Source organism: Gilbertella persicaria (assembly GCF_025201335.1).
Source record: "Gilbertella persicaria strain CBS 190.32 chromosome Unknown B0P05scaffold_16, whole genome shotgun sequence".
Taxonomy (NCBI): Eukaryota; Fungi; Mucoromycota; class Mucoromycetes; order Mucorales; family Choanephoraceae; genus Gilbertella; species Gilbertella persicaria.
The window spans coordinates 176273-199120 of record NW_026251977.1 but is presented as its reverse complement, the minus strand read 5'-3'; the positions used below and the strand labels follow the sequence as shown (position 1 = coordinate 199120).

At 36.9% G+C, this 22848-nt stretch overlaps 10 protein-coding genes across 10 annotated transcripts; 4 read left to right on the top strand and 6 right to left on the bottom strand.

Annotated features, from left to right (window-relative positions):
- Positions 1-38: 38 nt before the first annotated feature.
- On the bottom strand, positions 39-644 carry B0P05DRAFT_538472 (uncharacterized protein). The gene has a single exon (XM_051577843.1). The coding sequence runs from the start codon at positions 587-589 to the stop codon at positions 158-160; it is 432 nt and encodes a 143-aa protein (XP_051435653.1). The 5' UTR covers positions 590-644; the 3' UTR covers positions 39-157.
- Positions 645-4601: 3957 nt separating this feature from the next.
- On the top strand, positions 4602-5604 carry B0P05DRAFT_64763 (uncharacterized protein). The gene is made up of 3 exons (XM_051583813.1): positions 4602-4732; positions 4811-5470; positions 5520-5604. The coding sequence occupies exon 2, from the start codon at positions 4908-4910 to the stop codon at positions 5445-5447; it is 540 nt and encodes a 179-aa protein (XP_051435652.1). The 5' UTR covers positions 4602-4732; positions 4811-4907; the 3' UTR covers positions 5448-5470; positions 5520-5604.
- B0P05DRAFT_538447 (N-terminal C2 in EEIG1 and EHBP1 proteins-domain-containing protein) lies at positions 5542-6719 on the bottom strand. Its single transcript, XM_051577842.1, has 6 exons — positions 6490-6719; positions 6195-6438; positions 6102-6151; positions 5968-6053; positions 5835-5911; positions 5542-5786 (listed from the first exon to the last, which is right to left on the bottom strand). Exons 1-6 carry the CDS (start codon positions 6645-6647, stop codon positions 5691-5693), a joined length of 711 nt encoding a protein of 236 aa, XP_051435651.1. The 5' UTR covers positions 6648-6719; the 3' UTR covers positions 5542-5690.
- Positions 6675-7689, top strand: B0P05DRAFT_538436 (NLI interacting factor-like phosphatase-domain-containing protein). Its single transcript, XM_051577841.1, has 4 exons — positions 6675-7025; positions 7070-7183; positions 7233-7344; positions 7391-7689. Exons 1-4 carry the CDS (start codon positions 6708-6710, stop codon positions 7540-7542), a joined length of 696 nt encoding a protein of 231 aa, XP_051435650.1. The 5' UTR covers positions 6675-6707; the 3' UTR covers positions 7543-7689.
- A 96-nt stretch (positions 7690-7785) lies between these two features.
- Positions 7786-8776, top strand: B0P05DRAFT_538433 (ubiquinol-cytochrome C chaperone-domain-containing protein). Its single transcript, XM_051577840.1, has 3 exons — positions 7786-7836; positions 7881-8175; positions 8224-8776. Exons 2-3 carry the CDS (start codon positions 7980-7982, stop codon positions 8661-8663), a joined length of 636 nt encoding a protein of 211 aa, XP_051435649.1. The 5' UTR covers positions 7786-7836; positions 7881-7979; the 3' UTR covers positions 8664-8776.
- Positions 8702-9971, bottom strand: B0P05DRAFT_570968 (60S ribosomal protein L3; the record flags this gene model as incomplete). Its single annotated transcript, XM_051581349.1, has 3 exons — positions 8702-9854; positions 9907-9914; positions 9969-9971. 3 exons carry the CDS (start codon positions 9969-9971, stop codon positions 8702-8704), a joined length of 1164 nt encoding a protein of 387 aa, XP_051435648.1.
- A 543-nt stretch (positions 9972-10514) lies between these two features.
- B0P05DRAFT_538422 (transcription initiation factor IIA, gamma subunit, helical domain-containing protein) lies at positions 10515-11048 on the bottom strand. Its single transcript, XM_051577839.1, has 3 exons — positions 10974-11048; positions 10768-10915; positions 10515-10722 (listed from the first exon to the last, which is right to left on the bottom strand). The coding sequence occupies exons 1-3, from the start codon at positions 11012-11014 to the stop codon at positions 10579-10581; spliced, it is 333 nt and encodes a 110-aa protein (XP_051435647.1). The 5' UTR covers positions 11015-11048; the 3' UTR covers positions 10515-10578.
- Positions 11049-11428: 380 nt separating this feature from the next.
- B0P05DRAFT_468415 (uncharacterized protein) lies at positions 11429-13931 on the top strand (the record flags this gene model as incomplete). The annotated part of the gene is made up of 5 exons (XM_051574433.1): positions 11429-11522; positions 11589-11676; positions 11729-11862; positions 11906-13784; positions 13832-13931. 5 exons carry the CDS (start codon positions 11429-11431, stop codon positions 13929-13931), a joined length of 2295 nt encoding a protein of 764 aa, XP_051435646.1.
- A 56-nt stretch (positions 13932-13987) lies between these two features.
- B0P05DRAFT_538417 (WD40-repeat-containing domain protein) lies at positions 13988-15688 on the bottom strand. The gene is made up of 2 exons (XM_051577838.1): positions 15547-15688; positions 13988-15496 (listed from the first exon to the last, which is right to left on the bottom strand). The coding sequence occupies exons 1-2, from the start codon at positions 15646-15648 to the stop codon at positions 14003-14005; spliced, it is 1596 nt and encodes a 531-aa protein (XP_051435645.1). The 5' UTR covers positions 15649-15688; the 3' UTR covers positions 13988-14002.
- Positions 15689-15828: 140 nt separating this feature from the next.
- B0P05DRAFT_538415 (kinase-like domain-containing protein) lies at positions 15829-17631 on the bottom strand. Its single transcript, XM_051577837.1, has 5 exons — positions 17186-17631; positions 17014-17139; positions 16806-16972; positions 16317-16757; positions 15829-16249 (listed from the first exon to the last, which is right to left on the bottom strand). Exons 1-5 carry the CDS (start codon positions 17309-17311, stop codon positions 15901-15903), a joined length of 1209 nt encoding a protein of 402 aa, XP_051435644.1. The 5' UTR covers positions 17312-17631; the 3' UTR covers positions 15829-15900.
- Positions 17632-22848: the final 5217 nt, after the last annotated feature.

The following is a 22848-nucleotide window of genomic DNA, read 5'->3' as shown; positions in this document are numbered from 1 at the left end:
GCACTTTTATAGAATTTTGAACTACTCAACTCAAAAAGTTTTAGTTGATACAGACGACAGAAATTTTTTATTTATTTGTTATTTACACATATACAAAATAAAAAAATATGAACGAATTTGAGTTGATAGAATTTGAGTTAATAACCTGATACAATTCCTAATAATGATGATCGTCGTCGTGGTCCCAGTCATGGTCGTCATGGTCGTCGTGGTCGTCATGATCGTCATGGTCGTCATGGTCGTCTCTCTTTTTGTAGCCATGGTGGCCGTGTCGATGGCGGTGGTACCAGTCCCAGTCATGGTGTCCATGTCTGTGGCCATGGTGTCCATGTCTGTAGTCATGGTCGCCATGATGATCATCATCACCTCGCTTTACAAAAGAACTGACTTCTCTCTTCTTGTAGTCATGATCTCCGTGTCTTCTATGACGATAGTCATGATCCCAGTCGCGGTCATGATCCCAGTCGCGATCATGGTCCCAGTCGCGGTCATGGTCTCGGTCGCGGTCATGGTCTCGGTTTTGGGGAGCAGCAGCAATTAGGGTAGCAAAGACACCAATAGTAAGAGCCAAAAGATAGATAAGCTTCATCTTGTTATTCTATCAAAAAATTCAATCTTTCCATGTTCTTTTTTATATCAATTATGGTCAAGCATTCTGGGAAATTTTTTATCAAATTTATGGATGACTGAGAAAACTCGATTTACATTCAATGGTCTTGTCTTGAGATTTTTCTTTATTACAAACAAAAAAAAAAACGCAAAGCCTCTTATTGACTGCATAAACGAATTCCATGTGTTGAATGCATATTTGAAAATATATATATAGAACAGCTATTAAACAGTACCTATACATTTCAAGAGTGAGAACATGCATTATTTATTATTGGATCAAGTAAATAGTTGTTAGAGTCAAGCTTAGATTTTATGTACAGTAAAAAGATCTAGACAAAATGATGCTATTCAGCCTCATAAAAAAAAGTCGATATTCTGAATAGAAAATAACCCTTACCAATAAACCAACTTATTTTACTGCTGTAATAATAAATAATCTAAAAATAATAATAATAAAAAAAGACTTTCATTGAGCGAACAACAATGTTCCCATATGCTTGTTGTAATTTAAAAGGACTTTTTTTTGAATACCTCAAGCAAAAAAACTTTAGAATTACACTCATAAAAAAGTAAAGAAGTTAAGTGAATGTAATACAATAAAACTTAACTAATGCCAATTTTTAACAATCGTAAAGGAGCTCCTTATCAATTTGCATAATCATTTTCATGCAAACTTTAAAATTTAAACTCATTTGAGCGTCCAAGAGAGTTCACAGTACAATGTTGAAACTCAAAATTCGAAAAAAAAAAAATAGACGCTATAACTAGCTGGTCTGGAATAAAAGCCGCGATCTCTATGTCAAAGTCAACAAAAATATAAAACTAGGAACCTTTCGGTCTTCAGATCTCAGCGATTTTTTTTTACAAATTGCATATGTTTGATTTTGTGCAATTTCGTCAACATTGGCTTTCACATCGCATGTATACCTTGCTTGGCTGATAAAAAAGAAAAAAAAACCTTTGCAATGAAATCATTTTGACTACACTACTTTCATACAATAGGTAATGAAGAAGGAAAACATTCTGATGTCAACCTCAAAATGCAACCATCTTTGCTTAGTAATTATACTTGTAAAAAAGAGCTGTAGTAGAAGCTTGAATACCTACATACTTTCATTCGATAATTCTAAAGATTAGTCACTAAATGAAACTTAATTTTTTTTTTTGTTAATACGGTTGAGTTTTGGCTACACCATCTTTTCTTTCCTCTTTAGTCGTTGTCTAATTTGAATTTGGTCAGTGCTGGTCTAATTGATGCATTCTGCATATAGATAATGCCTTTATAGAAGCAGATTTCTTATACACTATCCCCTCTTTGTCTTAGAAATCACCCTTATCAGATATACTTAAACCGAAATTCACACAGTACCGGATAGAGAGGGAATGGTTCATATATCTATGGCTAGAGAAGGGGCGATCCTAAAAAATATAAAATGCATAAATGTATTTTTGTTTCTTCAATGGCGAACACTCTTTTCATTCCAAAAAGAAGCACTTTGACAATATAGCTGTTATTAGTTTTTTATTAATTTTCATTTTACTATGCAATATTCTTCACACAAATAAATCATTTATACTTTGATTTGATAAATTACTTTGTGTGATAAATAACCAAAATCTGTTTATTGTTATAAGATGACCCGTTGAAAATAGTTTTCCCTCTTCTTTTTTTTTTTATAAAACTACAATTACTTCCTCTTCTTTAAGAAATTGTATACTTATAAAAAAGTGGTTGCTTTTTTGGAATAGATGGAGTATTCTTTAGCCACCTCCTCTCTATCTGGTATTCTGCGAATTTCGGTTTGAACATGCCCTATAGGTAGATGGCGTGCTTTAAATCAAGACTACATCCTTTATTGATCTCATTAATTCAACTAATAGTTTAGCTTAAAATGTTGAAGCAGATTCTTGAAGATGGTAAATCAAGGAAATAATGATTAGAGAGAAAGTTTTCTAATTTGTTTATATTTCAGTTGACTACGACGTACTTAAAAGCGACATGGATTTACTGCCATCAAAAAAATGATCTAATATAAACATGCTTGCGCATATCAGTTCAAGCTATCACTTTAGTAGAGCTGATTCGGCCAAGGACAAAATTAAATATGTTTTATTGATCTTTTAGGATGAAAAAGTTAGCAATCCTAATATGTGTGGCGCTGCAAAAGAAAGAGCGAAAGCACTTTTGAAGACTGTAAAACTCGTTATAGACTCGAATCCTGCTTTAACAATGATCAACTCGAATATCAAAAGAGTACCGTCAATACAGTTGCTGATAGCTTTATGCGATAACGCTGAAAACATCTTTTTTTGTAGCAATTAAAAAAGGCATTCAAAGATAGTTTAGAGTAAAGAGTATATCAGGAAACCCAAGAAAACGGCTACATCAGCAAAAACGGAACAGGTTTAGATAATAATGATCTTAATGCTGGAGAACCACCAAGTCTAAAAAGAAGAAGGCGTGTTTGAGCCACTGACTTGCGTGTCATTAGTTGTGAGGATAGGATTGGGATACTAAATGAACACTTGTAAGTAGAAATAACTACCAAAAAAAAATACTTATCATTACAATAGTAGTATAGAAAATGCTTTAGACCTAACGAAAACATCACTCTTAACTAAATGTCTCAAGTCTTCAGTTGATGATATATGCAAACGATACCGTTTAGTTCTACCTATATTGCTGAAAAATGATGAATATACAGTTCTAAAAAATATCAGTAAATGTCGTTTTCTTATGAATCGGAACTTCCATTTATCAAACTAGCTATACAAGTAGATATTAATGGTTCAGTGGTTTTCAAATACTAATGAAGCTTTTAATTTTGGATATTAGATGCAGTTTGTAGTATCGTGATTTGCTGAAAGGCGATCACAATGAAAACTGGTGCCGAGTGATGGCTTATGGAGACCTGTTTGACTTTGTTTTCTGTAGACAGTCAGGCTATGAATCAAAAAGGTATAAAATGATAACATTGAATGAAGAGCGCAATGCTCTCATCTCATCCGTTCTATTTCTGAGCTTTAATAGATGGTACTCAAGCATATACTAACTATTGTTCTTAGAGCGGAATGCCATTCTCTTATTGTAAAATCACTGAAGGCAATGGGGTTACTAAATGCAAATACGAAAAATGTCAGACTGGATTTTATATTTTCACATAATAGTGGCTTCGACGATGCGTTTTATTCTGAAGATAAACCGAACAAAAGTACTTTTCGAGATGCAAAAAAAGACCATGAGTCCAAGAATGCAAGCATCGGCTTATTGAATGTCTTTCTTGCTCTACGAAGAATGCAGCAAATACATTATCGCTATAATGTACCAATTTAACAAGCTCAACTTGAAAATTACCTGTACAAAAATCATTGCAAGTGTGACACTTCATTCGGTTTTGAAAGAAGCTACAACCCCGAATAATGATCAAGGAGGAGCATCGATAACCGAGTATTTAGCTACTGTTATATCATTAGTGGTATGATCTTTTGTGCAGTATTTATTTCTCATGTATTTGCATTTCCATAGAGAACAGTGAATTAAAATTTTGAAATAATCAAGCTGGTAATTGATATCACTAGAGGACAATTTGCTTTTCCTTTCCACCAACTTGACTCCTGATACAATCTATTAAGATGACTCATTACTCTCGTCAAACTCCACCTCAAACTCCACCTCAAACTCAACCTCAACCTCTCAAAACTGGGACTCCAAGGAAAGAAAAATCAGAATCATGCAAAAAATTGATGCTGCTGTTACTGATTTCATTGAAAATAATGAATATGTAGCTTATTCTTGAGAGGACATTGTCTTTGTTCAAAATGAACATGCTTCTGTATAGTTAGTTTCTCTTTTCGAATAGACAACGTATATATTATTATTATTGTTCAATTTATGAAATTAGTTTTTTTTTTTTTTTTATCAGGTCAAAATATGGGCTGTGCAATGCAAGGGTATTTTTCTTTTTTCTTTTTACTTGGTTTCAAATATCTTTTGCGTGAATATTGCAAACCATTTTATATTCTAGATCGAATGATATCACAGAACAATAATAACAAAATCAGCCAACGTTTTTATTGTCCAATTTTGACATAACTCTCTGCTTAAACAACGCTTGAATAAGTAAGTTCTAATTATATAAGCGTTTCAATCGATGCATAAAGGCTCATTACTTCAATGCAATTATCTAAACAACACCAGTCAATTTCAATAGGCATGTTTCAGCCTTTGTGAAGGTTATTTTACTTTTTGATATAAAAGCAAGCAAAAAAAATAATTATAAATCTTCACAAGTTGCATGACATTGAGAATCTATTCAACTATGAAGCTTGTGTATCTCTGTATTTTTGCTCTAGCTATCTTCTCCGCTTTGGTCGCTGCTTCTCCTCAAGACATGCGTCATGGTCCTGATTGGGATCGTGATCATGGTAGACCTGGTAGACCTGGTAGACCTGGCCGTCCTCATCACCCCGGAAAACCTGGTAGACCTCATCATCCTCATTATCCTCATCATCCTCATTATCCTCATCATCCTCATCATCCTCATCATCCCGGCGGACCTGGTCATCCTGGCGGACCTGGTCATCCTGGCGGACCTGGTCATCCTGGCGGACCTGGTCATCCTGGCGGACCTGGTCATCCTGGCGGACCTGGTCATCCTGGCGGACCTGGTCATCCTGGCGGACCTGGTCATCCTGGCGGACCTGGTCATCCTGGCGGACCTGGTCATCCTGGCGGACCTGGTCATCCTGGCGGACCTGGTCATCCTGGCGGACCTGGTCATCCTGGTGGACCTGGTCATCCTGGTGGACCTGGTGGACCTGGTGGCAATCACTGATGCAAAACAATTAATTAATGATGGTACTGATGTTACAGTAGCTCTCAGGTTGTAATTCATTCCCTACTTTAGCTAGTAGCACCTACTTCACCTTTTTCATATTTCTATATGTTGTAAATAAATAAAACACTGGTTATAACACTGAGAATACTCTTTATTTCCATGATTTCACCAATAATAAACAGCTGTATAGAACATTTGTTGGTATGAATGAACAAGTTTATTCAATAAAACAAAAGAAAATCATGGCTTTTTTGGCTTAAACAATTCTTCTACCAAGTCTGTAGGAGAAGGATCATCCGTGTCATGAAATGGTGTTACTTGTCGACAATAACGAGGCTGGCAAGATAGAATGTCAATAGATGTAATTCATATAATCAAGATTACCAAAGACACAGCAGACTGTGATTTCTTGATGCCAGTCTCTGTTGAAGGCTGTTGAAGATGTGTGTTGCTTAAACTAGCTACTTGTATAGTATCTATCATTTCAGTCAGCATATACAACGAGCCATTACTTTACCTAATGATCTTTCTTCAAATACAGCAGACCTTTCAGTAATCATAGAAGGTATATCTGCAAAAATCTGTTGTTTCTTTAGTGGTGGACTATAGATAATGAGCCTACAAAAGCAACTTGTTCTTTGTAATGCTTACATGGTATATTCTAAATGAGGATTTGATTTTTGATCCACTTGTATTGACAACTAAGATATACATTCAGATAGAGAGAAGAAAGCATACACTTACTTTAAGTGTCGAGTTGAATTTACAGTCATCCAAGAGATATCTTCTTGAAGTTAATCCTGAGCCTGCATATTCAGATAGATTGATAGTCAAACTACCAATCGACACTGTATCTTTACCACCTAATTCTTGATAGACATCCAGTCTAAATTCACATGAACTCAATACTTGTTGCTTAGATACTACCAAATGAGCCATGGTACTGATAGGATGACCCCAAAAGACACAATGATCTCGAATGGGTGCTCTATAAAAGTCATCTGTTTGTTGGGCAACATGATTTCACTCATTTGTTTACCTTGCTGTAGTTCCACTTGTATGTGTTGTGTTCTTTAATCTCCATTTGATATAGTATAGTCCACTCACAAGAGGTATATTCGTCAAGTCTTGAATCAGCAATGTGAGTTCAAAGTCTATTCTTCTACTTTTACTAACAAATAATTGTGTGAAAGGCATTGTATTAAAATGATTATAAATAGCGCGTGGGGGTTTCTTTTTTTTTTTTTCTTTTTCTTTATGTTATCATGGACTATTGACAAGAAACAAGCCTATCGTCTTGTCCATTATTATGTTTTGTTTGTTTGTCAATTCTTGTATACCTTCTTTATACCCAAAGCAACAAGAACAACACAGCAAAAGACTTCTCAGTATTACAAGAACAAGACATTGATACTGGATTTAGATGAAACACTGATTCATTCTGTTCGATTGGGTACAGAACATAGCCCAGTCCATCCAAGTGTGATTCATACAAATATTGAGGTTCAATCAGATAAGCATAATGTGCTATATAAAGTCTATAAACGACCCCATGTTGATTTCTTTTTGAAGACAGTAATGTAGAATAGACAAAGATTGCTTATTAACTAAGCCTATAGATAAGCCAATGGTACAAAGTGGTGATTTACACAGCCTCTATGGGGGAATATGCTGATCCTATTATAGACTGGCTAGATCAAGATTGTTTGATTTCTCAACGGTTTTTTAGAGAAGTAAAGAGAAAAAAAAAGGAGAGTTGAGTAAGCATTGACTTGTATTTAGTCTTGTGTATTTAGAAACGGTAATTTCTTAAAAGACATTACTTTGGCAGAAAAAGATCTTTGTAAAGTATGTCTAGTAGACAACAGTCCAATTGCATTTGATTTATGTAAAGGTAGGGGAATAGAATAGGGGAGATACTTCATATTGACTTGTTTCAGACAATGGCATTGCTTTACCTACTTGGATATCTAACCCCAACGATCAGAGTTTGTTGGATCTTTTGCCTTTTTTAGACGCTTTGCGTTTTGCAGTCGATGTCAGAAATATTTTAAGTCTGCAGCATAAAACAAAAAAAAAGAGATCGAATTAAACAACCGCTGTTAAGAAACAAGGACAGCAGTAACAAGATGATTTCTTTTACATGACTACTGGAACTCTTTGAAGATACAAAAAGTAAGCTTCATCCTTCTTGACTATGCAAAAGACGAACAGGGTATTAACCAAAAAAAAAAAAAAAGAGTCAAACATTTAATTTCAGTGACTATCAATTTCCTATGGCCATGTATAAAAAGTCTCTTTTTTTATATATATTTTTTTCTTTCTTCCTATTCGATAAATCATGTCTTTTGCTTTAAAAAGAACAGTTGGACCAACCATTCGACAAGTAACTTTTGTGATGCGTGTTAACATGTATACTTATGTATTTAGATAAGAAGCCATGTTGGCCCTACAGCAGCAACACGACTTGCTTTGACGGTAAACATATGAAGTTTGATTGCCCATAATATTCATTTCGTATAGCCACTTATGACTGTATTCCACACTCGATTCAATTCCACAGTAAGCCAGCCTAAATACTCGGCCACAACCAAGAAACTCGTGTATGGTTTAGCCAAAGTATTAGGTTATTATTCTACTGGATCCACAGCCATTAAAGCCAGCCACAATCTTTACAAGACGTGTGCTCAACAAATGGAACTGAACAAAGGCTTTTATATTCAAGGTAATCTCGTTTGATAGGATGGACACGATTGACTTAATTCGTTGGCAGAATGTAATTTACCCGACAATTTTCAATCTTGGTTCGCAGTAACTCAGTTGCATGTGTGGATGGTCATGGTTCATCTTCGTGCAGAAGGACAAGGCAAACTCTATATTCAAGAACTCGTCAATCGATTCTTTGAAGATGCAGAAGCCAGAATCCGAGAACATGGCATCACACAACAAAAAGTGATCAATACTTATATTAAGGATCTTTTGGCTCAATTCCATGGTGGTGTGGTTGCTTATGATGAAGGCATGTGTAAAGATGATCCTGTCTTGGCTGCTGCCTTATGGCGAAACTTATTTGCCATCTCATCTAACAATGCAACTCATTTAGCTCTTGTGGTACAATACATTCGACGTGAATTGCAAGCATTGGAAAAATACGGTGGTCAAGACTTAAATGCTGGCAAGATTTCATTCCAAAAACCACTTGATTGTATATAATAAAAATGGTTTTTCTTTTATTATTATTATTATTAAACTTAGATATCCTTCTTGAGAGTACCCATGAATTGGTGCTTTTCGGCAGGAGTTTGGAAGCGACCGTGACCGAACTTGGAAGAGGTATCGATGAACTTGAGAGTGACCTTTTCCAAAGCAGAACGCTTGGTGTGGACAGTGAGGGACTTACGAAGAGTGATAACACGCTTCTTGGAACCAGCACAACAACCCTTGATCATAACGAAGTCTTCGTTGACTTCACCATAGTGAGGGAAACCACCCATGGGAGTGATGGACTTTTCAGTCAAATCGTATTCAGTAGTACCAGACTTGGCATCAGTACCCTTGGCAATACGGTAAATCTTCTTGTTGATTTCAGTACGACGGTGGTAACCACGTTGACCAGCACGAGCAACAGAGTACATGACTCTGCTAGGGTGCCAGGCACCAATACAGGCAACCTTACGGAGACCACGGTGAGTCTTACGAGGAAGCTTCTTGGTACCCCAACGGTGAGTGACACCTTCGAAACCGTGACCCTTGGTGGTAGCGATGATATCGATCATTTCATCTTGTTCAAAGACAGAGCCAACAGTGACTTCCTTTTCAAAGTGTTCACGAGCAAAGTCAACCTTGTCAGCAATGGAACCACCGTTCAATTGGATTTCCATCAAGTGAGCCTTGCGTTGGTTCAACTTGGCCTTGGAGATTTGAGTGTGAGCAATGACACGAACAACGGAACAGTACTTCTTGATACGTTCGAGTTCACGGTTGATGTCCTTGGCACCTTCAGCATACTTTTGAGCATACTTGGTGAAGGCCTTCTTCTTGGAGCGGTACCAGTTCTTGTAGAAACGACGCTTGGCTTCTTCAGAAAGGTGTTCAGCCCAGACAGTAGTGAGGGTACGGAGACCACGAGGAGTTTCGACGTAACCAACAACACCAACAACAACCATAGCGGGAGCTTCGATGACAGTGACGGCTTCAACGATTTCCTTCTTGTGCATCTTGGAACCAGGACGTTCAAGATCACGCACAATGTGGGTCATACCAGCCTTGTAACCCATGAAGGCAGTCAAGTGGACGGGCTTCTTGACATCATCCTTAGGGAAAGCCTTAACGCGACCACGATGAGATCTAGTTCTCTTACGGGGGCCAAAACCCAAGTGACCGTGACGGGGAGCCTCGTATTTTCTACAAGATGGTTAGTATATCGTTTTGAGAATGGTATCTAGCATCGACGCACCTGTGAGACTATATGAAGCATGTTAGTAAAGATATGATATCGATGGATGAATAGGTACTTACCATGTTTAATACACCAAGTACTAAAGAGAAGAGGAGGATTCCTAATAGATGCTGTTAAACAAGTGAATACAGCTAGAGCGTCAAGTCCGGTGGAGGAAGTCAAGTGCGGATCGGAATTATTTTTAAAAAATTTTTTTTTACACTTCTTTACGCGTATTTAAGAAAGCCTTTTCCTTCACAAAGATCTGCTTTGTTTTTTCTTTACTTTTTTTTTTTTTTCTTCTTTTGCTTCTTTTTTGTCTTATTTATTCATTGGTAAGGAACATATACACGTTGGCTGTATGGCGTATATATACTGCGCATGCAAGACTGTACACGACTGTAAATGGTAAGTTATTCTTGTAATGGATGGACTATCAAGGCATGTAAAATGATGATTTCCAAAATCAACTCTTATCTACATTACCTGATAATAATTGATGTAAACATTTGTTACTGATACATGTCTTTGATATATCAAATACAATATATATATCAACTTTACTCACATTTCTCTCTTAGTTCCTCTATTCCCTTTGAAAAATAAAGAATAATAAAGTCATATCTCCTTTTTTTTAACTTTTATTTACAAAATGTGTATACATGTGATGAATTTACATTGTTCTTATTATTATTGTTCTCCTGGCTTTTTAGCATTACAAGCAACAATCTTGACTTTGTCAGCAGAGACATTGTCTTGATCAAACTTGAATGTAGGGTTTTCAACAATAAATGTCCAAACCTCATCACAAAAACGATAGGTATGTAAATGGCCCTACTTTGATTAAGCTTTCTTTGGTGTTGTTGTCATGCCTTATACCTTAATGTTGGCCTTATTTCTGACAATCTGTGAAAGTGCTTCTGAAATACTTCTATCAAAGGTCATCAAGACGCGCATGGCGAGTTGAGGATTAATATGCCCACTCTGAATTAGTTCATCTAGTGAATCTGTTAAAGCCATGCCAATACTATATAGACAACAGTTTAGAAGAGATATAGAAACAAGTCAAGGTGTTGATAGTTTACCTAGAGCGACGGTATAATTCATAAAAAGGAGTACTAGACATAATAGAAAATATATATAAAAAAAGAAAAAAAGAAAAAGCCCAAGAAATAAAGATAGACTCCCTCTTTTATAGGTCATGATTGAGAAATTAAATTCCACCAATCAAATAACCTATCCTTCAGTGACGTATCGTTTTCTTTTTTATGCTTGCACTGTATCAAAAAAAAAGAGGGGGAGCTCTACATACAGCAATCACACTGAGTATTACTCATCTTTGCTTAATGACCAACATGATGCGATAGTGTCTAACAATAGGCTCATGCTACCCCATATATAGCGGAGATTCAATTCATAGGCTCATATCACGAGCTTTTTTCCTTTCTTTTTTTTTTTTCCTTTTTTTTTTTTCTTTTCTTTCTTTTTACCACACTTTCTTTTTTTTTTCTTTGACTTTATTATTGAAAGAGACAAAAGGATGTCAGCAGCAACAAGGACCATTCGCCTTACGGTTATTGCAGCGGATGGGTTGATAAAAAAGGACTTGTTTTTTAAAATGCCCGACCCTTTTGGTAATCATATTCTTAGACATAAATAAAGTGTATTTATCATATCCTCTTCCTTCCTTCCTTCTGTAGCGGTTGTTACTGTAGATGGTGAGCAAACACATACAACGACAGTCATGAAAAAGACATTGAATCCATATTGGAATGAAAGTTTTGACCTGTGAGTGAATGAGTGTATTATCCTATGTTCTTTTGTTTATCTGTTTATATAGCAAAGTAACAAACCAGAGTGTGATTGCAGTACAAGTATTTGACCAAAAGAAATTTAAAAAGAAGGACCAAGGCTTTTTAGGTGTCATTAATGTCCAAGTCTCTAGTGTGTTTGACTTGGATGTGGGAGGTGACGGTAAATAGCCAAAATAAGAACAACGTCATACTTACATTTATAGAAATGCTGACGCTTGAATTGAAAAAATCCAACACAAATGAAGCTGTGCATGGCAAACTTATCCTTAATCTTTCTACCAATGTCAACGTTCCTATCCGTAATGGCACAGATACCCTTGCTCCTGGAAATACAGCCAATAATAATACGACTACAACAATAGCAACAACAGCAACAACAACAACAACAACAAATACAGCCAACACATCCAACACCAATGTATCTTCACAGACTGAAAATAACAATACTGGTGATCTACCTCCAGGATGGGAAAGACGTGTCGATCATTTAGGCAGACCTTATTATGTAGACCATAACACACGTTCAACAACATGGAAACGACCTTCTTCAAGAACAGCTCAAGACCAACAAAATCAGACTGCTTTGGAACGTCTTCAACATCATGCCCGTGGATTGCCTGAAGACAGACCCAACAGTGCTGCTACCAGCTCCGTTTCCTTGGAGACAGCAACACCTCAACCATCCACACCATCCGCAGGTGTGACTGTACCCAACAACAACATGACATCGGCTGGATCAGGTCCTTTGCCTCCTGGTTGGGAAATGAGAACTAGTGCAGAAGGCCGTCCTTATTTTGTAGACCACAATACCCGTACTACTACATGGGTTGATCCTCGTCGTCAACAATACATCAGTACGATTGGTCCAGGATCTAATCTTCAAGTCCAAGTTCAGCCTGTTTCTCAATTGGGTCCTTTGCCTTCTGGCTGGGAAATGCGTCTGACAAGCACAGGTCGTGTTTACTTTGTAGACCATAATACCAAGACAACCACTTGGGATGATCCTCGTTTACCCAGTAGTCTGGATCAAAATGTGCCTCAATACAAGCGTGATTTCCGTCGCAAGTTGATCTATTTCCGTTCTCAGCCTGCTCTGCGTCCTGTGCCTGGCCAATGCCATATCAAGGTGCGCCGTGACCATATTTTTGAAGATGCTTATGCTGAAATTATGCGACAAGCACCTGCTGATCTCAAGAAGCGTTTGATGATCAAGTTTGATGGTGAAGATGGTCTTGATTATGGTGGTCTATCTCGAGAATTCTTCTTTTTATTGTCGCATGAAATGTTTAACCCATTCTACTGCTTGTTTGAATACTCTGCTCATGACAACTACACATTGCAGATCAATCCTCATTCGGGCATTAATCCTGAACATTTGAACTATTTCAGATTTATTGGTCGAGTGGTTGGTTTGTCTATCTTCCATCGTCGTTTCTTGGATGCATTCTTTATTGTTTCGTTCTACAAGATGATCTTGAGCAAAAAGATCTTGGTGGCTGATATGGAAAGCGTGGATGCTGACTTCTATCGTAGTCTGACTTGGATCTTGAATAATGACATTACAGATGTCTTGGAACTCACATTCTCAACAGACGATGATCGATTTGGTGAAGTTGTCACAGTGGATTTGATTCCTAATGGTCAGAATATTGAAGTGACAGAAGAGAACAAGAAAGAATATGTCAACCTGATCACAGAATGGCGTATTCATAAGCGAGTAGAGGAACAATTCAAGGCATTTAAAGAGGGCTTCAATCAATTGATTCCTCAAGATCTAGTCAATGTGTTTGATGAGCGTGAATTAGAACTGTTGATTGGTGGTATTGCGGAGATTGATGTAGATGATTGGAAGAAACATACAGATTACAGAGGCTACACAGAACAAGATGATGTGATTCAATGGTTCTGGAAATGTATTCGTAGCTGGGATAGTGAAAAGAAGTCACGATTATTGCAATTCACGACAGGTACATCTCGTATTCCTGTCAATGGATTCAAAGATCTCCAAGGCAGTGATGGTCCAAGACGATTCACGATTGAGAAATCAGGCGAAGTCACACAATTACCCAAGGCACATACATGGTAAGCTAACATATAACAATATCATGAGTGTGACTTACTCTGTTTAGTTTCAACCGTATTGATATGCCACCTTATAAATCATACGAAACACTGGTTGCTAAACTCACATTGGCTGTAGAAGAAACAATGGGTTTTGGTCAAGAATAATATATAATAATGATGATATTAAACATGTTTATTATTTACAGAGACTTTTTTTTTTTTTTTTTTTTTTTTTTTTAAAAAGAGGGTATAGATTGAACACCAAAATCCCAAATACGGATTTGGCCTTGATTATCAGCACTGACAATTTTGGTATCACTAAGATCAACAGCCGTCACAGCAGAAGGATGGCCATCCAATGAATGCATCGGCAATCCACTTTGAATATCCCATAATTTAAGCGAGCCATCATGAGAGCCAGACACCAGTCTGAGTTTATCATAAGCTAATGTCCAGATACCTTGAACATGACCAAATAATGTCTGTAGACATTCGCCAGACTCAAGAGACCAGACCTTGATAGTGTTATCTAAAGAGCCAGAAATCACCACTTGTTCAAGAGAGCGGTCTTTTTTCACAGGTTTCTTGATGTCTTCTTCCTCATCACTACTGGTGGGTGGTGTCATGGCCCGGATCATTCGTTTCTGTTTATTGAATGTGTGCAGGAACCCAGGCATACTAGGAATGGCTGTTTGAACAGGTGCCATATGGCCCTTGAGAATACGAGCACAGGCACGCTTTTCAAGGTCCCAGATACGGATTGTGCCATCGTCTGAACTAGAGACCAAGGTAGAGCTGTCCTTTTGAATACTGACATGATTGACCATCTTGGTATGACCTGTCAACGTAAAGCATTCTCCAGTCTCAAAATTCCAGATTTTGATGGTAGCATCAGCAGATCCACTGGCCAAGATACGGCAATTGAAATTCAAATGAACCACGCCTTCTGTATGGCCTTCCAGAGTACGAATGCATTGACCTGTATGATAATTCCAAATACGGAGTGTGTTGTCCATAGAACCCGTCACTAGTTTGGTGTCGTCAAACTGTAAGGTGCGAATACAACGTGCATGGCCCTTGAGTGTACGCAAAACTTGACCTGTCTCTAAATGCCACACAATGGCTGTCTTGTCATACGATCCAGTCACCAAGATATTCTGTGCTTCACAAAACTGTAAGCAACTGATGCCGGCTGTATGGTGTTTGTCGAGAATGCGTTGTGTGGATGTGTTGCGTCTCCAGTTACGTTCGACCACGAGTCGCTCACTATAGACATCTTTCCAAGGACGACGATCCATTCGCTTTGGGGATGGCAATTCACAAGGTTCTCGGGCACGTTTGACATGCACTACTTTACGTTTCTGTAAAAGAGGTAATCCCCATCCGCACTTGGTGCATTTCTTATTGATGTGTTGTTCACACATGCGGTGCCATAAACGATCATCATCTGCTAATCGACGCCAGTGTTTGTTGACTTGAGCAGCAGCACAGAGTGAAGAAGCATCCAGAAGGGTAAAGATACGTTGCGTGATTTCACTTGGAAAGACAGTAGTGAAATCAACACGCAAAAGAGGTTTGACGGTGTTGGAAATAAAACTTAATTGAGGTGTGCAGGATGAATAGAGAATGCCCTTGAGGATCAAAAGTCGCTGGTGTTTATTGGATGATTGATAGCGAGCCCAGATATGTTGAATGGCTTGTTGGTCTTCTGAAGAGAGAGTGCTTAATTCCTAAAGAAAAGGGCATAAGTCAAACTAGAGTGACCATTGTTCTATCTTACTTTTTCTAGCTGAATAATATCGAATTCATCTTTATTTCTTGACTTGATCAATTCTGGGTTATGACGGTAGCAATAAGAAGGTGTGGGTGTTGTGCAATTCATTCCACCTTGTAAGAAAAGAAGTTGGAGGAGAAAAAAAATGTGAAAAATATCTCAGTTGTTTATAAACGCTTATCGATTGAGCTAAAAAATTGATGAAATGGCGCAATAAGCTTTTTGCGGACCATCATTTGCCTAAAATTACTCAATTCTGATTGGATGACGATTATGCCATTTTGAAGGGTTGTCAAGTCAAAAACACTGTGGATTGATATGCCGATCAAAATGCACCAATCATATGGCTAATTTATTTTATCATAAGCGTGCTTGATTTAAGAAATGAGCCAATTCAAAACGAGAGGAACAAGGCAATAGGAGTCTTTGGACATGTAAGTCAATTTCGTGCAATACATCATTGGCTCTAGGTCGATGGGTATCGTCTTGCTCGAGCAACCAAGCCACAAGTCCTTGCATATACATGCTAGGATAACTATAACTAAATGTAGGACTTGGTTCAGACACAATCACATCAAATAATTGTGATTCATCTTGAATGGCATAATGAGGAGGCACACGATCCATCATTTCAATTATGGTTATGCCTAAAGACCACATGTCTATTTTCTCTGTGTAATTCTGTTGCCGTATCACTTCGGGTGCCATCCTACAAAAAAAAAAAAAAAAAAGAAGAGATAGTTAATAAATGCATACATATATAAAACAAGATATACCATTTATTGGTACCCAATCGCTCATTAGGTTGACATTTGATTTTAGCAGACAATCCGAAATCAGCCAATTTGACTTGTCCTTCCCAACCCAACAAGACATTTTCGCACTTGATATCTCGGTGTAAATAGCCTTTGGCATGGAGATAAGTTAATCCCCTTGTGATTTCACGAGTAATATAGACTGTATGGGCTTCAGGAATATCACGTTGACACAAGACAGCAAAGACAGAACACCGCATCAAATCCATACTGATCCAAACAGTGTCTTGCCAAAGTGAGATTTCTCTTACTTTAATTAGGTTAGGATGCCCATAAGACATGATACGTAACTCCCTCAAGATAGCTGCACGATAGACTATGTCTGGCTCTAATTTGCAACGTTTGATAGCACATTGGCCTTGCTTTATAATATAGTTAGCCTTGACAACTGCACCATTGACACTATTTAACTCAAATTAGATAAACAGTAGTTCCTTAAGAAGCATGTACCCTGTTCCGATGTCTTCAAACTGGTTATATCGTTCATGAGGATCAGAACATGACAGCGGTAGTTTAGGAACCATTGTTCTGATCTTGTTTTCTAGTTTGTTATTGGACCGAGTCAAGGGTGGCAAAGGGGGAATTGTGTAATAAGGATTAGGAGGATACCATGGTTTCTATGACAATTCAACACGTGATCTACATCGACAGGACAAACCTTAGTTATTTGTTTCGCTAATTCAAGTGGTCTAAGATGAAATGTCACAGGTAGATCAGGCTTTAGATAAGCATGGCCTAGAATATCTGGAATTTCACAAGCACCTCCAGGCGATCTCCAAACCGTCTATTATTTAAATCAGCTTATGCATAATTTGTTCATGTCTCTTTACTTGTTTTTGATAAATACATGATGGCTTTTTTGATAACACGCCTGTCGATTGACGTCTTTTTGTAGACACTAGATTTGAAATCAACGGTTTATTGGCACAATTAGGCTCAGAAGTTGATTTCTGCATTAAACAGAGGAAGAGAAAGAGAAAGAATACTGCATACTGTTTTCTTTATATCGTTTTCTCAGAAAAAAAAAAAGGAGTATGTATATACACGCACAAAAAAAACCAAGTTGAGGGTATATAGGTTGTGTTTATTTTACAAGAAAGAAAAAGAAAGGAATGAATCAGACTTTTTAAAAAATCCCCAGTATGTGCTAAAGCGTTGTCTTCAGTTTACATCAGAAGTACCTGTACTAAATCAAATCATCATGTTCATCCCATATTTTTTATTTGTTCTATTTACAACTAGACATACTCCTTTATTTTACTTTTTTTTTTTTTTTAATCAAAGAAACTTGATATTTAGGTTACCAAAGATTATCATAAAACTCTGTAGATAGAATACATGTTATATGTCTATATCTTTTCCAATTAAATACAAGTATCCATGCTGAATAAAAAAAATAAGCAAAAAGGTTGTCCTTTTTGTTGTAGAGATAGAACAAAGAAAAACATCAATCAATTTCGCGCGCGCGCCTCGCATTTGGATACCCCCCCTTTGAGAGCAGTTTTATGTAAATACGCCACGAAAAAGATGACATTGGCTTTAGTGACTGTTATTCTTGAAAAAGAACTTACTTACCTGATCCTCTGTCAGGACATTCATTTGTACGATGCAGGATGTGATTGTCATCATTAAAGCACTTCCAAGTAAAATGCTTTTCAGCAGGCCTTGTTTCCTTAGTTGCTTGAACAATGTTTTTTCTGTTTATACGTGCTACATAGCTTAAAGTCAATGACAAATGTACGCTTTTTCCTATTTACCTGTGGTTGCATAGACGGACATTGTCAACCCTTCCATTACAGTAACAGCAGGTAACGATCGTTTTGGGTTCATCTACGGGAATTATAATGGCATGTTCAGGAATAGCTCGCTGTCCTTTCTGTATATGAAATAATACAGTTAGTTCCACTGATATAAAAGGAGTAAAGGAATGATTACTTGCCTTTACTGGTACAGGCGTGTTGTCTTTATAGCTTCCTTTTAAGCCAGTAGAGCCATAGGCGACCATTGTTCTTTGTGGATCATCATGTCATATTAAATCTCCTTCAGCAAGTAGACACCTGTGTTCTCTTCTCAACTTTCTTCTTGACCGAGCAGGAGCAACATAAGCCAGCTTGAACCCTCCATCTTTTTTTTTTTTTTTTTTTTTTTTTTTTTTTTTTTTTTTTTTTTTGGTTTGGTTTGGTTTGGTTTGATCTAGAACAACGGTGCAGCATAATTGTTGGCCATTCGTTGATTAGAGCAGTTATACCCTTTTCGTTCTCTATGACACCATGCCTTCATGTAATTGTGCGATGCTAAATGGCATAAGATATGCCAACCTATTTATGCTTGCAAAATACTTTGTATAAACACTGGAAGTAGCGTTCAAGAATTGCGTGATACTTTCGTTTGTACATGTATTTCTTGTCTGGAGTGGGTCATATGAGGCTTGGATATGGCTGTTTATTTTACATTGTGATTCTTTCTGCTTGATCCATGCCATACTAGAACGGACACTGTTATTTCAATACAGAATGAGTTAAATGCATCACGCTTGAGCAAAAACAGAACTTACCGGTAAGAAGCATTGCTAATAGAAAAGGAATGTGATTTTGTTGTCTGCTTGTTTGTAAGGCCAGATTCATCACAGTCTACACCACAGATGATGTCTCTAAGGAAAATTAGTACCAAAAGAATTTTTGCTGAGAAAGTATGTTCCCTCGGTACGGTAAGTGAGGTTTTTTTTTCTTAGCTGCTTGTAGACTTCATCTTGCGAGGTGGGAACCCATTTTATGGAAGTTTTCTTTAAAAGTATACTGACCATGTTTACTGACATATGATATACCTTTGGAGTTGATTTGGACCAAAAAATACGACATGTCCAAAATGGTCAAAATATGTTTTTCGACCAAAGGATATTACTCATGAAAATCTTTACTTTGACAACCTTCACCTTTCGTTTAAAGATTTCTTTTAGTACGTTGATCTGGTCACTCTCGGGTGGTGCTCCGGATTTTGCAATCAAAGGTTGTTGTACAAAAGAAGCCCCTTTTCAGTAAATTTTGACTTGTGAGTAGGTATTTGTTCATCCAACATTCGATGCATCGATTGCTCACGAGTAAGTTCTACTATGAAACATAACATTTCTGACCCTAAAAAGAACAATGTTATGTATAATTATCGGTAGGTGTCTTATAGTAGGATAGTTCTAAACCCCGATAATAGCTTTTCTTGCCTTTTTTTTTTCACTTTACTGACATTTAAAAATCATATTTGTGTCTTGATCCAGTTGTTACAAAGACTAGGCGCAGATGTGTAGAAGCGAAACATAGCGTCATAGCGTATCGAAAGGAACATCACTGTAGTTTAATAAGTGAACTATACTTTAGTCAACTCGTATTAACAATAAAAGACAACAATAAAGCAACAGATGTGAGTGGATAAAGCAGTTATACAAGTGGATTTAATCCATTAATTTTATTTAAGACTGTTTTTGCCAATAACTAAAGATGAATAGACAATGCGCAAGCACAAGATCTAGTCAACCACAAGCACTGACTGTAAAACAAGAAAAAGACAACTATTACTTACATTAAAGACACCAGACAAAACCTTCTTCAGTCCAAAAAAAGAAAAGAAAAACAAGAGAAACAAACACTAAGCTTGAGGAATGCCTGGAGATCAAACCAACATTGAGCATGACAGTAAGACAAAAAGAAAAAAAACCTAAAGCTTTGGCTAATCAACACCACAATGCTTGTAGAGTATACACAAGAGAGGGCTTTTTATAGCTTCTTTGGAAACGATAAAACACGAACTAAACGAACAGCATAAACGGAGAAAAGCACCTAATCTATCTGTAAATACAACACAAAGACAACAAAAAAGAAAAGTACAAGTTAGAAGGAGAGGGGAGACACTAGTAAAAAAAAAACACAGCACAAACATATTGTGGATTTGATTAGGATGATCAAGCCTAACCAAACCCTCTTCTTGCCTGCACAAGAGCTGATCAGACTCTCAAACAGACAAGGCTGAAGAAAGCAGACGGCATTGCGAAGATCTGTTGAGTCCTTCAATAGATACCTTGAAACGCTTGAAAGAACCAGAATCAAAGGGAGACAGTCTTGCACCAGTAACACACCATGATGACCAACCTTGGAGACACCTTAGACACCACCATAAGTAGAGTATACCTAGGGATCTTGAGCTTGCTAACCATAACAGGGTAGAACCAGGGAGAGAGTCAGTCTTGGACCAGTAACAGACCTTGATGACCAGCCTTGCAAACACCTAAACAAAAGGACTTTAGTGTATTATACTTTTAACACCATTGGAAGATACTTACTAGATATCCACTGAGCCATGAGAGCCATTCTTGATTGACCTTGAGACTTGCTGAGTAACCTTGGAGACACCTGAGAGAAAGCCTTGTCGATAGAGAAACACCAGTTTCAGCCTAGAAAGTGATACCATGCCTTCTTTTTTCTCTTTATGTATACAAGTACCCCAAAGTACAAGTATTTGCAGTAGTTTGAACAAGCTTACCAGACTTGAACAAATGCATCTCTTTTCTGAACAAGAGCTAATCACTCTCTTGAACAGAATATCAGGCAACGCTAAACCCAATCTTGAGACAAAAGATGGCTAGTCTTCTGTCTTTGTATGCATGAATGCTACGATAGAAGGCGGACACTACGCATTCTTTTTTCCCTTTGTGTATACAAGTACCCCGGAGTACAAGTATCTATGTATTGAGAATCAGTAAACCCAAAAACCTGATCTCTGCAGCCAATTAGTACGTACGTGTATAAACAATCGCTATTGTCCCCAGCTTTTGGTTACACAGGTCTTAGTACAACGTCATATCTAAACAGCGCCAAAAAAGCAAAACACTGAACAGATACAGCTACACGGCTGGAAGGTAGCACTCTTTTAGCTCCATAGGTTAGCTAGACAAGAGTTTGGTTACCCTGAGCAATATGGTCTTTATTTTGACAACAATGTAAAAATAAAAGACAAGGGTTTGAAAAAGAAAAAAATTTTTCTGGAAATAAAAATACCATATTCGAAGTTAGGTGGCTTAGCCAATCAATCTGTTGCCTTGGACACTTTAAGAGATTGGCCACTTTAAGAGATGCATGAACAAATGGCCTTTGTGTTATTTTCTTATCAGATGCATTATAAAGTTGCTTGTTGTACACCAAATGATAGCAAGAAACTTAGGGTTATGCATGCATTGGTAAGCAGATTGAGCCTTCTAACAGGTATAAAGTTGCATATATGGATAGATAGAATCTATAAGAAAAATATAAAGGTATTAAAAGTGATGAAAAAATCTATCAAATTAAAAGCCTGACAAGTTCTATGAAAAAAAAAAGACTTCTTTTGCTTTGATTCTATGTTTGCTCAAAAGATTGAATGTACTTTGTTTTTCTCTTTTGTAGTAGTATTGTCATCATTAGTGGTAGATATATCGCGGTCTATAGTTTTATATCGCTACAGCGCAAGCAATGGAAGAAATCTTCCAATCTATGCAGAGATTTTCCGATATTTATGGAAGAAATATGCACTCAAAATTGGAAGATTTCCGCCAAATCTTCACAGATTTCTTCCGTCGGACTTGTCAAAACCGACAGCATCACCCACTCATAGCGTTTCATTTAGGCAATTATCAGACTTAAAATATGAATAATATGGCTTAGCTTCACTTAAATAACTTTAGTATTTAGATAGGATTGGAGGATATAGTCAAATAAGATTTTATCAATAATAAATGGTTATTCATAAAAATTATCAATAAATAGCAACTCATGTTATATTAAAAGATCAAAGAGAGAATTAAAAGCTTTGTTAGCGACATGATATATCTTTTTTGCTAGCTGTAAGAAACGAGCCTGACCACACGCACTAAGTGTAATCAAAAGCTTAGTCTTCAATATATATCCATAATAAACTTACCAAATACATGACAAATATATATTCATATTCATCATTAGACAATCTAGCATGAAGAAAAGTTAGTCTTTATGCTTGAATACAATATCTATTCACCTTTAATGAAAGCCTTATACACTCATCCATGATTATCACAAGGCCTAAGAAAAACAGATCTAGTATTGAGAAAGAAACACTATTTTTGAACTTACCCAAACCTTATTGTCAAGTCAACAATGAGTATCAAGCAAAGAACATGAGAAATCAAAAGCAAGAAAACAAACGTCTTAAAAAAGAATTAGACGAAACGTTGTTACAAGGAAAGATTACATTGTTAGATAAGCAAGCTTGAAGTCTTCGTGTCAATATTTTCTATGGCCTGAAGAGAGGCTGAATTACTTTATTGAAGGCTAGGTATCACTGACACAAACCATTTCTTCACTTGGTCATCTTCAATTTCTGATAGTGAGTCTATCATTAGCAAAGCTTTTTGAATATTTTTTTTTTAGACTAAAGCATGATTTGGAAAAAAAAATTAGGCCTTTTACATTAAACTCTTTCTAATGTATAAATTAAA

What these genes read in the sequence shown, in the direction of transcription:
- B0P05DRAFT_538415 (XM_051577837.1), bottom strand. Translation starts at nt 17,311, where the DNA reads ATGCAGAAATCAACTTCTGAGCCTAATTGTGCCAATAAACCGTTGATT. An exon ending in TAGCGAAACAAATAACTAAG is followed by an intron (nt 16,973 to 17,013) that starts GTTTGTCCTGTC and finishes GAATTGTCATAG; the next exon opens with AAACCATGGTATCCTCCTAA. An exon ending in TTTGAAGACATCGGAACAGG is followed by an intron (nt 16,758 to 16,805) that starts GTACATGCTTCT and finishes TGAGTTAAATAG; the next exon opens with TGTCAATGGTGCAGTTGTCA.
- B0P05DRAFT_538472 (XM_051577843.1), bottom strand. Translation starts at nt 589, where the DNA reads ATGAAGCTTATCTATCTTTTGGCTCTTACTATTGGTGTCTTTGCTACC.
- B0P05DRAFT_64763 (XM_051583813.1), top strand. Translation starts at nt 4,908, where the DNA reads ATGACATTGAGAATCTATTCAACTATGAAGCTTGTGTATCTCTGTATT.
- B0P05DRAFT_538422 (XM_051577839.1), bottom strand. Translation starts at nt 11,014, where the DNA reads ATGTCTAGTACTCCTTTTTATGAATTATACCGTCGCTCTAG. An exon ending in GAATTATACCGTCGCTCTAG is followed by an intron (nt 10,916 to 10,973) that starts GTAAACTATCAA and finishes TTGTCTATATAG; the next exon opens with TATTGGCATGGCTTTAACAG. An exon ending in GAAATAAGGCCAACATTAAG is followed by an intron (nt 10,723 to 10,767) that starts GTATAAGGCATG and finishes TAATCAAAGTAG; the next exon opens with GGCCATTTACATACCTATCG.
- B0P05DRAFT_538436 (XM_051577841.1), top strand. Translation starts at nt 6,708, where the DNA reads ATGTTATCATGGACTATTGACAAGAAACAAGCCTATCGTCTTGTCCAT. An exon ending in TTGATTTCTTTTTGAAGACA is followed by an intron (nt 7,026 to 7,069) that starts GTAATGTAGAAT and finishes CTAAGCCTATAG; the next exon opens with ATAAGCCAATGGTACAAAGT. An exon ending in CTCAACGGTTTTTTAGAGAA is followed by an intron (nt 7,184 to 7,232) that starts GTAAAGAGAAAA and finishes ACTTGTATTTAG; the next exon opens with TCTTGTGTATTTAGAAACGG.
- B0P05DRAFT_538433 (XM_051577840.1), top strand. Translation starts at nt 7,980, where the DNA reads ATGACTGTATTCCACACTCGATTCAATTCCACAGTAAGCCAGCCTAAA. An exon ending in CAAAGGCTTTTATATTCAAG is followed by an intron (nt 8,176 to 8,223) that starts GTAATCTCGTTT and finishes ATTCGTTGGCAG; the next exon opens with AATGTAATTTACCCGACAAT.
- B0P05DRAFT_538447 (XM_051577842.1), bottom strand. Translation starts at nt 6,647, where the DNA reads ATGCCTTTCACACAATTATTTGTTAGTAAAAGTAGAAGAATAGACTTT. An exon ending in ACAAGTGGAACTACAGCAAG is followed by an intron (nt 6,439 to 6,489) that starts GTAAACAAATGA and finishes TGACTTTTATAG; the next exon opens with AGCACCCATTCGAGATCATT. An exon ending in CACAGTCTGCTGTGTCTTTG is followed by an intron (nt 5,787 to 5,834) that starts GTAATCTTGATT and finishes CTATCTTGCCAG; the next exon opens with CCTCGTTATTGTCGACAAGT.
- B0P05DRAFT_538417 (XM_051577838.1), bottom strand. Translation starts at nt 15,648, where the DNA reads ATGAATTGCACAACACCCACACCTTCTTATTGCTACCGTCATAACCCA. An exon ending in ATATTATTCAGCTAGAAAAA is followed by an intron (nt 15,497 to 15,546) that starts GTAAGATAGAAC and finishes CCTTTTCTTTAG; the next exon opens with GAATTAAGCACTCTCTCTTC.